Raw genomic sequence first — 11,272 nt, 5'->3', positions numbered from 1 at the left:
ATTCTAGAGGTAACAGAGCCATAAATTGGGGTGGCATGGTGGCTCAGGCATAAGCACTGCTGCCTCAAAGTGCCAGGGACCTAGTTCAATTCCAGCCTCGGGCAACTGTCTGTGAGGACTTTGCACATTCTATCCATGTCTGCTTGGGTTTCTTCCAGGTGCTCCAGTTTCCTCCAAAAGCCTAAAACTGTGCAGGCTGGGTAAACTGGCCATGCCTAAGTGCCTATAGTGTTCAGGGATGTCTAGGGCAGGTGCATTAGTCAGGAGAAATGTAGGGTAGTAGAATAGGGGGAATGGGATACTGTTTGGAGGGTCGGTGTGGACTTGTTAGGCCAATTTTCCACACTGTGGCGACTCTATGATAAAATGTGGGTTTCAGTGGTAGATGCAAAGTTGGACAATGTTATGGACATGGAAAATGGCAGTCTTGTTGAGGGCTTGAATATATGATCCAAATCCCTTTGTGGATTTGAAGGTGATGGCAAGTTTGCAAACAAATTGGTTTAAAGTCAATTCTGAGAGAATGGAGTTGGAAGGATAACTGAAAACAATCATTGTAATTTTCCAAATAGTCAATTACAGGTAATTTCTACTCATCCAGTGCTGGATGTCACAACCAGCTTGATAACAACAGTGGTGGAGACACAGTTTGTCATAATTCATACTTGCTTTACTATGAACAACCTTTTGATTTGAGAGCATTATATATAATGTTCACTATAACAATATTTATATTTATTTCTAAGTCCTGGAAGAGAAAAATTTGACTAAGGAACCAAGGTGAATGGCTAATTGAAAGAATTGACACAGAGGGAATGTTGAGATGAAAGCATTGAAAATATTATCAATCAAGAAATATTCTTTTAAGTATTAACGAATTATTGCTTTTCAGGTCTGTAAGAGGAAACTAATCCTGTCGAAATTGAAGAGCTCCGTTGTCCTTAGGAAACACCAAAGTGTAATAGGGGATGTTATTGCTCTTGATTTCAAATTGATGGGAATGGAAGAAAAATGCTTATGTTGGATAGTGCATGGCAAGTTAATAAAGTTGCTACATATCTCTTTGGTCTCATAACAGCAACTGTTATTATTTTTCTGTCAGTTCACAGGAAGCATCTCCATTTACTATGCTATGATGAACATGCCGGTAGCTGTGGGCATTACTACTTTGTCCATTTGAGGCACCATTATGCTGTTTGCCACAAGCTTGTAAAAATGTCAAAAACACTGGCATAAATACAATACCATGAACAGCACCAAAAAATATAACAAGAAACATGATCTTAAAAAATGTCCTAAATATGTAACTACCTGCAATAGACAACACTGCAACACCCAGAATAGTTGAAAGAGCCCCCTGTAGAATGGGATAGCCAAGGGCGTATAGCACATCAATGGCTCGCTCATTGGCATTTGTTTTATCATTTGAAACAAATGCATATGTAATATGAGCTGTAAAATCCACAGAAAATCCAATACAAACGACCAGATTAATCATAGATATGGAATCCAAGTTGACACCCCAGAAAGCCATAAAGCCAGCCACACCCACTAAAACAGATGCAATAGCAAATGTTACCCATAAAGAACAAACTGGATTAGGTACTAATAGTAAAGAAATGACCAACATAGCAATAGCTGCTATAATTACATTCTGGACTGTATTGGTCACTATCACAAGAAATTGATCAAAATAGATGAATGCTGGATGATACACAAGTAAAGGGATCCTACACTCATTTGTCAAGTTTCTTAATTCAATCAACATGTTTTTTTGATCAAACGGATCACTGGCATTCACAATTTGAATGAAAAATCGTGAAGCTGTAATACTCATATTATCTTCTGACAGCTCAATATCTTGTTGAAATGAAGAGACAAACTTAAACAATTTAGGTAAATTTCCAATGAATGTACTCTTCTCCCTTATACCTATTGACATCTTTTTATTATAGTCAATGTACACACGAAGCCAAGACTCGGACAGTTCAGGATCTACATACGAGTTGTTTTCCAATCTGCTCATGCAGGTTTCAATTTCATCTTGAACACTGGAATCCCAATATTTCACAGGTTCAGTAACAGTAACCATGACTCGTGGTCCATATTTTGAGAAAAAATTACTTTCGTCATCATAGAACTTAATCAAATATGAATCATCAAAAGCCAGATTCCTGAGATCAATTCCTTCTTTGATGTGTAAACAGCCATAAATACTGCCAGTTAAATATCCAACATACAGGAGCACCACAATTGCCTTGGTCCATCGATTTGTAAGGAATGGTCCATAATATTTCTTAAAGAAAAAATAAACTTTGAGCTCTGATTCTGTACCCAAGTCCTGATCGTATGTCCCACCTACACAACATAATCCATGGAATTTGGATTCTCCTGGTTTATGATCTTCTTCAACCTTTCTGAATGTCAACCAATGCTTATTACTGGCTTCTCTTTTCCCATTCAATGCAAGGACAGCTCCAAAAAATGTAACGTTGTAAATGAAGCACAATAGAACAGTTGTGCCTGTGTAAACACAGAATGACTGCACAGATCGAAAAGGTGTCATAATGCCAATATAAAAGGCCAAAACATCAGTTAGAGTGGTGATTGTAATAGAAACAGCTGCTTCAGCATAAGTCTCTGCCAGACGATCTTCAATTCTATTATGTACTTTTGTCTTTTGCCAACTGGCGAGCATAATAAACATATCATCCACGCCAATACCTGCAGATTCAAGTGTAATGTAAAATAAGTCTGTCAATTTGTTCAGCTTTTACATTTTCAAATTCCCGTCTAAATCATTTACTATCCATACTTGGAAATATGTTGCCATTTATTCTGTTACTAGATCAAAATTCTGAAATTCCCTTCCTATTGTCATTTTGGTCTACCCAAACCAATGGGATTGCTACAACAATTCATCACCACCTACTCAAGGGCAACTAGGAAGTGCAATAAATGCAGAACCAGTCAAACACGCCCACAGCTGATGAGAAAATAAAAATTTTTTCTTTTTGCGTTCATGATGTATACTTGAACGTAGAACACTTTGTGAAAGTTACATTGAGCACTAGTACTGAGTGTTGGTGCATGGTTTGCTAATTAGAAGGTAACAGTGATAAAAGAGGAAGACTGAATCAACTTATACATAATTAAAGATTGCAACATCTCTTGTTCTTTAGAAGTGCTACATCACACCTTTGCTTATTACTAATACCAGTGAACAGATAATCCATTCACAAAATTTCCATGTATACCCCAGCAATATTCCATTAGGAATAAAATATATTGAAGGTATTTATTACACTGTACTGAATATGAAAACTTGCCTCCACATTTTTAAAGCATGTAGAAATGGATCCATAATTTTAGAATTATTTTGAAGAGATTTTATCCTGTTGTAGTCTTGTGACAGAAATGCATCTACCTTCTTGCCTTTCACAAGGTCTGGAGGAAAAGCCAGGAATGGGGATCTTTCCAGCTGCTCAAACTAGATTCATGATAATTATGCATCTGTCCTTTCTAATAGTCCACCAGGAGAACTGTGCTCTTTAAGTACAGCAGTTTAATACCTAACGTTATATACCACTACGCCTGATGGCTAAACAGAAATCATGGTTAATAAAGAGCATGGTTAATGTGACTGGTGACTTCACCTGAGACAAAGGCTAAGTGAGTGAAACTGGGACTTTGGTGCAAAGTGAGAATTCACTTCAAAGGAGAACAGGGATGTTTTAAGGTTTATTCCAAGAAGTAAGCTATCCAGAGTGAGAAATAAAGAGGAGAGGATAAAAGGCACAACTCAAGAGGCCCACTTTTGAAGGGCTTTTGCCCGAAACATTGATTTCCTGCTCCACTCTGATCTAAACTCTGGTTTCCAGCATCTACGGTACTCACTTTTGCCTACTTACTGTGAGCCAAGTGGTGGTAATGTGATATGAGTGCAGGGAAATGCAGATATTGTGGCACATCAGGTTACTGAACACTTGAGCCAGGAGGCAGTTACATCCATACACTATGCAATATAAATTTGCATTGAAGATATGACTGAAAATTAGGCAGGTATGGGGACTTGGGGGATTGCATTCACGGAGCCTTGGTCCACAGAACTGTCCACCAATTATGAGCTTCTTGCAAGCTGTGCTGACAATTGTAGAGATTGCAGTAAGCAAGAGAAAACTGACCGTAACACCATTTGACAGAAAGTCGTTTCAATGGGGGTGATGAAATAGAAATATAGTAATCATTGGGGACATGATAATTAGAATAGATTCAGTTCTTTGCACCAGAGAGATACGTGAAAGCTGTATTGTCTGTGCAGTGCCAGAATTAAGGAAATACTTTTAGGGCTGGAGAGGAATGTGAGTGGGAGGGAGAAATACAGTTATCATTGATACTAATGACACTGATAGGACTATATAATTGATGTGTTAGAGTTGATGGCTTTGTTTCTTTGGGTTGGATATTAGAAAGAGAGAAACATTTGTGAATAAGCCTGGGGTTTATGTAGTATGAATAAGTATAACAGCTATGCTAGTTGACATAAATACTGTGTGCTAAAGATTAATTAAAGATAACCTAAAGGTTATTTGCCAAGTTCATCTATAAGTGGAGATTATATGCATGCTAAGTTATAGCCAAGTACTGATGTTGCTGCCATGTATCTTTTGTATAATGGGTTTTAGTCACAAGCAATGAACAGAATGCTGTCAGGTTGCAATGTACAGTACTACCAATTTATTCTTCCCAAAAATATCTTTGAAACCTACCAGAACAAAGTTTATGGAGAAGCCTACCTAACAAACAATGATAATTCACATGTTGTTGAGATGATACTGACCTAGAATCAGAAAGGGTGCATTTGCAGTATTGATGGCAAATGACATTCCACAAAAGAGTAGCAATCCAAAGCCAGTAAGCACAGCTAATCCAGCTGATATAACTCCCATAGCAGCAACCCAGATCTTATTTTTCACACAATCAAGCCTGAAAATAAGCAACATATCTTCAGTAAAGTAACCAGCTTTTACATTTCTATTAAGTATTTATGGAAACAAACATATGCACCAAGTTCCAAACAAATTAACTTTACCTCATACAAGACAAGATGGAAAAGGATATTGATAGCAAATATGTTACAGAAAAAAGAGGAATGATTCTTTTGGAAGTTTTCTCAAATTCTTCTTGCCTTGAGATGGAAGTAAAATGTGAAACCTGGAAGTAGTTAAAATAGATGTTATTTACACACTATGAACAAGTAACAACATCCTTATGAATGTACAACAACAATTGAAAAGATTCCTTTGTCCATTCATGCAATCTTCCAACACAAAAAGGAAACCATTCAGTGTATTCAATGACTTGAATCCAACATTATGTTTAATATACTGAATATGATGGGCATTTACATATTGTATCTGTGATACCGGAATGTTTACAAGTGAGTCCTAAAGTTGTCGAGGATCAGAGTCAATGCATGCATTGATCTTACTGCTGTCGTGTGTGCCTGGAATTGGGCAGTCAGAAAGGGCATGGAAAAAACCAAATGACAGAAGAACTGAGCATTTGGCACAAAAGAGAGCCTATTGGAGGACAAAGCGCCAATTAACTTCAAACACTATTCATATTTACTGGTAAAATGAGTGTTGCTCATAAATCCGGCTCTACAGCCTAATAGACCATATTCAGTTTCCAAGTGATGTACAGTCCATTATCTCCTGACATCTGTAGTATTATGGCATGATTAGTAATTAATAATTATTAATTCATAATTTTCAACAATTTTGGAAACCATTTTTAACAAATCTATATATTTTGCATAGAATTTGCAGCACAGATATGGGAGTTGTCCCAGATAGCATGGGCTAGTATTCAAGCTCCACATTGCTACTTATAGAGGCAAGGTTTTGATCAGGAGTAGTCAGACAGGCTTCCCTTGTCAGAGGGAAGTCATTCCTAACAAATCTGATTGCCGCCTTGAGAAACTCAAATCAGGTGCATAGATGAGGGTCACACAATTGAAGTTGTTTACACAGATTTCAGCAAAGCCTTTGATGAGGTCCAACATGGGAGACTCTAAATGAGGTAAAAGCACACAGGATCCAAGATAACTTGGCAAGATGAATCCAAAACTGGCTTAATGGTAGAAGACAGAGGGTGGTGGTAGAAGGCTGTTTGTGTGACTGGAAGCTGGTGTGTAGTGAAGTAACACAGGAATCAGTGCTGGGTTCCTTATTGTTCATGGCATTTATAAACGATATAGATGAAAATGTAGGAGGGATGCAAATGAGAGGTAGATTGGCCAGGTAGTTAATACCGAGTAAGAAAGTCTTAGCATACAGGAAGACTTGGATATGTTGGTCAGATGAGCCAGATAGAATTCAATTCTGAAAAGAATGAGGTGATGCATTTTAGAAGAAATAACAATATAAAGAAGTATTCAATGAAACCTAGGACACTAGGAAGATCGGACGAACAGAGGGATCTTAGGGTGCTTGTCCACAGATCCCTGAAGGCGGCTGGATAGGTTAATAGGAGAGTTAAAGGCAAGCGTCCCAAATGTCTTCTTATCAGTCATGGCATAGATTATCAGAGCAAGGAGGTTATATTGGAATGAAAGTTTGTTTAGGCCATAGTTGTAGTACAGTTTGCAGTCCTGGCTGCCATACTATAGAAAGGATAGGATTGCACTGAAGGGGGTGCAGAGAAGAATCACCAGGATGTTACATTGGGTTGGAGCATTTCTGTTCTAAAAAAAAACCCAAGCCTATCTAACTTCTCTTCAAAGCTGAGAAGGTAGAGGAGTAACCAAATTGAGGCACATAAGATATATAGGGAATAGATAGGGTGGATAGGAAGTACCTGTCCCCCTTAGTAGAAGGTTCAATAATGAGGGGAATAATTTTAAGATGAAGGACGAGATTGAGAGGGTATCTGAGGGAAAGGATTTTTCACCCAGAGGCTGGATCGAATCTGGAATGCACTGCCAGGGAGGGAGCAGTGGAGATGGTAAACCTCATGGCCTTTAAAAAGTACATGGATGAGAACTTGAAATGCCATAACATTCAAGGCGATGGGCCAGGTGTTGCAAGTAGAATTAACACAGATAGGTCTATGGACTGAAGAACCTCACTCTATGAACATCCTCCATTTTGGGTTTCAGAGCTTGAGCAACAAATGGCATCATAATGGTACAGCTGCAAGGCAGAAAGCTCTGTGGATAATATCAGTCTTAAATCATCATCTGACCATCTCATGAATGTGCAGAACAGAGAGGGAATGGGATCATTTCATGCAGAAAATGATTGTAGAGGTAGTGGATGAGTTGGTTATCACCTTCACATATTCTGCAGTTTGTGGAACAGTCCCACAGATAGTGGGGTTACATTTGCCACCCTCCAATTTAAATACAGTGGGAGGAAGAAAACAGCAAATTATAGACTATTTTGTGCTTTATCAACTTGAGTCTATGATAAAGAATGTGATAACAGGACACTTGGAAAATTTCAATATGATTACTTAAAGGCTGTGAATGCCAGAATGCAGAAAAGGTTTATGAGAAAATTTCCAGGGATGACACACTTCAGTTATGGGGAAGGTTTGAATAATGAAGAAACTTGCATTATTTTCCTTTGAGAGGAGAAGGCTAACAGGAGACTTGAGAGAAGTTTTCAAAATCAAGAATCTAGAAAGAATGGACCGGGAGAAGTTGCTCCCACTTTTGCAGATCAAGAACCAGAGAGCATAGTTTTATGGTGTTTTGCACAAAAAAAAATGAGGTGCTAAAAAATGTTTTCGCTCAGCAAGTAATTAAGGTAGGGAGTGCACTGCCAGGAAGTCTGAAGGAATCAAGTTCAATTGAGGGAATTGTTTTCTGTTTAAATAAATACAACATGCAGAGGTTTGGGGAAAAGGCAGGAGATTAGCACAAAGTTAAAATACTCCAAGCTAATGCTGACATGAGGAGCTGAATGGCTTCCTTCTACACCACAACAATTCTGTGATGCTATGAGTTCAACATCAACTGATGATAGGGAAATTCATAGACATAGACATAAAGATGTACAGCATGGAAACAGACCCTTCGGTCCAACCCGTCCATGCCGACCAGATATCCCAACCCAATCTAGTCCCAGTTGCCATCATCCAGCCCATATCCCTCCAAACCCTTCCTATTCATGTACCCATCCAAATGCCTTTTAAATGTTGCAATTGTATCAGCCTCCACCACTTCCTCTGGCAGCTCATTCCATACACATACCACCCTCTGCGTGAAAAGGTTGCCCCTTAGGTCTCTTTTATATCGTTCCCCTCTCACCCTAAACCTATGCCCTCTAGTTCTGGACTCCCCGCCCCCAGGGAAAAGACTTTGTCTATTTATCCTATCCATGCCCCTCAATTTTGTAAACCTCTACAAGGTCACCCCTCAGCCTCTGACGCTCCAGGAAAAACAGCCCCAGCCTGTTCAGCCTCTCCCTATAGCTCAAATCCTCCAACCCTGGCAGCATCCTTGTAAATCTTTTCATGTTTGACAAACTGACCGGAGTGGTTTTTCTTTCAGGGCATAACTAGTAGAATAGATGATCAAGGACGAATGATGTGGTGCATTTGGATAATCAGAAAACTTTGAGAACCGACATTCAAGGTTTGTATGCAAAACTAAAGCACACGCAATTGGAGTTAAAGTACTGGCATGGATTAAGAATTGGTTAGCAAACGGGAAACAGAAAGTAGCAATAAGTGGGTGTTTTCCAGAGCAGAATGTATCAATTAGTGAAGTCACACAGGTTCACTGCATGAGGCCCAGCAATTCACCATATCTACTGTACCAATAATTTGGATGAGGGAATCAAATGTAGCATGTCCAGGTTTGCTGACCAAACAGAAATAAGAGGAAACAAGAATGGTGAGGAGAAAGTGAAGAGGCTGTAAAATAATTTAGTTATATTGAGTGAGTGGGCAAATACATGAAGTTGTCTATGTTGGTAGGAAAAACAATGAAAACAGAGTACTATGTAAGTGGTAGATTTTGATGCTCAAAGGGACATGGGTGACCTTGCACATCACTAATTGAAAGCAAGCATGCAGATAACCCACAAGCAGTTAGGAAAGCAAATGTTACACTGGCCTTCATTGCAAGAGGGTTTGAGTACAAGAGCAATGAAGTCTCACTGCAACTGCATAGGGCCTTGGTGAGACCACACCTAATGTACTGCATGCAGTTTTAGTTTCCTTACTGAAGGAAAGTATAATTGACAGGAATAATGCAGTGAACGTGTGCCAGACTGATTCCTGGGATGGCAGGTTTATCATACAAATAGATTGGGTTGACTGACCACTTGCAGTGAAGCTAAGAGTCATAAAGTCTTGGTCCAAATCATCTATACTGACCAGATAATCTAATCCTATTTGCCAGCACTTGGCCCATATCCCTCTAAACCCTTCCTATTCATTTACCCATCCAGTTGCCTTTTAAAATGTTGTAATTCCACCAGCCTATATCACTTCGTCTAGGAACTCATTCCAAACACGCAACACCCTTGGCAGGAAAAGGTAGCCCCCCAGGTCCTTTTTGAATTTTTCCCCTCACCCTAAATCTACACCCTCTGGATTCCCCAACCCCAGGGAAAAGACCTTGTCTATTTACCCTGCCCTCATGATTTGAGAAATTGCTTTGCATGGTGGATTACTTTGTCAAGTATGCTATTTACTAACACAACAAAGACTGTACTGTAATAATACAGCATGTGCAGTGCTTTGATGTATCCCTTAAAGGTGTAAGGCACTATAGCTTACAAAGACATCATAAAGAGGCATCATATGTTTCCCTAGCAATAGGAACTTGCAGATACAACTGAAATAAGGACTGATCTCTCAAAAATCTGGCTATTATCACATGAATTATGGATTGGCCATCCAGGCTTTGACATCTATTCGGATCATGCTGCAAGGTCAAATTCTACTGGGACAAGAGAGGGAATTCTCCAAGTGATAACCTGCGTACTTTAAATCCTTACCTCAATGCGAGATGAATATGTAAGGTCCATTGGGAATTCACTAAGAAACTTTTCAATCCACAGCAAACTGAGTCTCTTATATGCTTCATCATCTTCTCTTAAAGGATAATGTAACTTTAAAGCTTTTGCCATTTTTATAATAGTTCCATTTTCATCTAATTCAACACCACCCACTGTACTAGCAATAAAAGCATGATTTGCTATTGGGTAAGAAATATTTGTACTTTCAACCAGGTGAGGATCATAGTGTAGCAAAGCTAAGACTGCATTTGAGAAACAAGTGTTTGCTGTTCTTGCACAAAGATTATAATAATTGTAGGCTGTGCCATTGTCAATAAATTGAAAGTCTTTGATTTTTTTATCAAGCAATAGAATCTCTTCAAATGCTACTTTTGTCAGAATGTTGCCATCTTTTGAAACAGCAATCAACGAAGCAAATGTCCCCTCTGTATAAAGTCTCTGTCTGGAGAAAAATTGAGAATCATTGGTTGGAAAATGCTCTTTAATAAATTCTCTCACTGACTTTGCTGGTCCATTAATGGGTGTGAATTGATCCTCTATGTTATTGCTTTCATTTTCAGCAAAGAAACAAAATCCTGCCCCTAATCCTCCAGAAACAAACAGAGGAATCAACAAGAACTGCCAAGGGTTCTGACCAACACAAGTTCCCAGTTTTCTGAAGGCTCTACAAAGAGGTTTTTCAATACAATCCGTCTGATACCAAGCCATGATAAGAACAGAACTGGGGTTCCAAGGTTTTCAATTCAACAAATTCATTATTCTGAAAGACAAAGACAGAAACAATGATTAAAAACTGATTTTAACAAAATGGGTTATGGATAATACATAAAACCTGTCCAGTACAAGTTGTGATTCAAATTAGAAATGTTTGTATTGAGAGATTATTCAGCAGTCTGTCCACCCATGACTGGGTCCAATTTGGTAAAAAGAGTAAAGAACAAATAAAGCGTTGACATTGAAGTGCATCAACAACAACTTGCATTTATATAGCATTATTAATGTAGGTAATTCTCCTAAGAAGCTTCACATAATTCACCTACCAAAACATAACACCAAACTACATTGGGATCAAAACATTGTCAAAGAAGGAGTGTCTAAAGAAAGATCTTAAGGAGGAAGTGGAATGGCGGCTAGGTTTAGCATAAATTTAAGATGCTATATCATAGGAGGTGCATACAGTCTCAAAGCTCCAGAACATAAGAACAGGAGTAAGTCATTCAGCACTCAGGCCCGTT

At 38.7% G+C, this 11,272-nt stretch overlaps 1 protein-coding gene across 1 annotated transcript in view; it reads right to left on the bottom strand.

Annotated features, from left to right (window-relative positions):
- Positions 1–251: 251 nt before the first annotated feature.
- LOC140480731 (patched domain-containing protein 3-like) overlaps positions 252–11,272 on the bottom strand; it is a 46,298-nt gene continuing 35,277 nt past the window's right edge. Inside the window, exons 2-5 of the mRNA XM_072576014.1 lie at positions 10,017–10,797; positions 5,093–5,214; positions 4,841–4,986; positions 252–2,724 (exon numbers count right to left, since the gene is read on the bottom strand). Coding sequence (XP_072432115.1) covers positions 1,088–2,724; positions 4,841–4,986; positions 5,093–5,214; positions 10,017–10,745 — 2,634 coding nt within the window. The 5' untranslated portion in view covers positions 10,746–10,797 and the 3' untranslated portion in view covers positions 252–1,087. The remainder of the gene's footprint in view (positions 2,725–4,840; positions 4,987–5,092; positions 5,215–10,016; positions 10,798–11,272) is intronic.

This window comes from Chiloscyllium punctatum, chromosome 8 (assembly GCF_047496795.1).
Source record: "Chiloscyllium punctatum isolate Juve2018m chromosome 8, sChiPun1.3, whole genome shotgun sequence".
Taxonomy (NCBI): domain Eukaryota; kingdom Metazoa; phylum Chordata; class Chondrichthyes; order Orectolobiformes; family Hemiscylliidae; genus Chiloscyllium; species Chiloscyllium punctatum.
The sequence above is the reverse complement of the archived record's forward strand: the minus strand, read 5'-3'. Positions and strand labels throughout refer to the sequence as shown.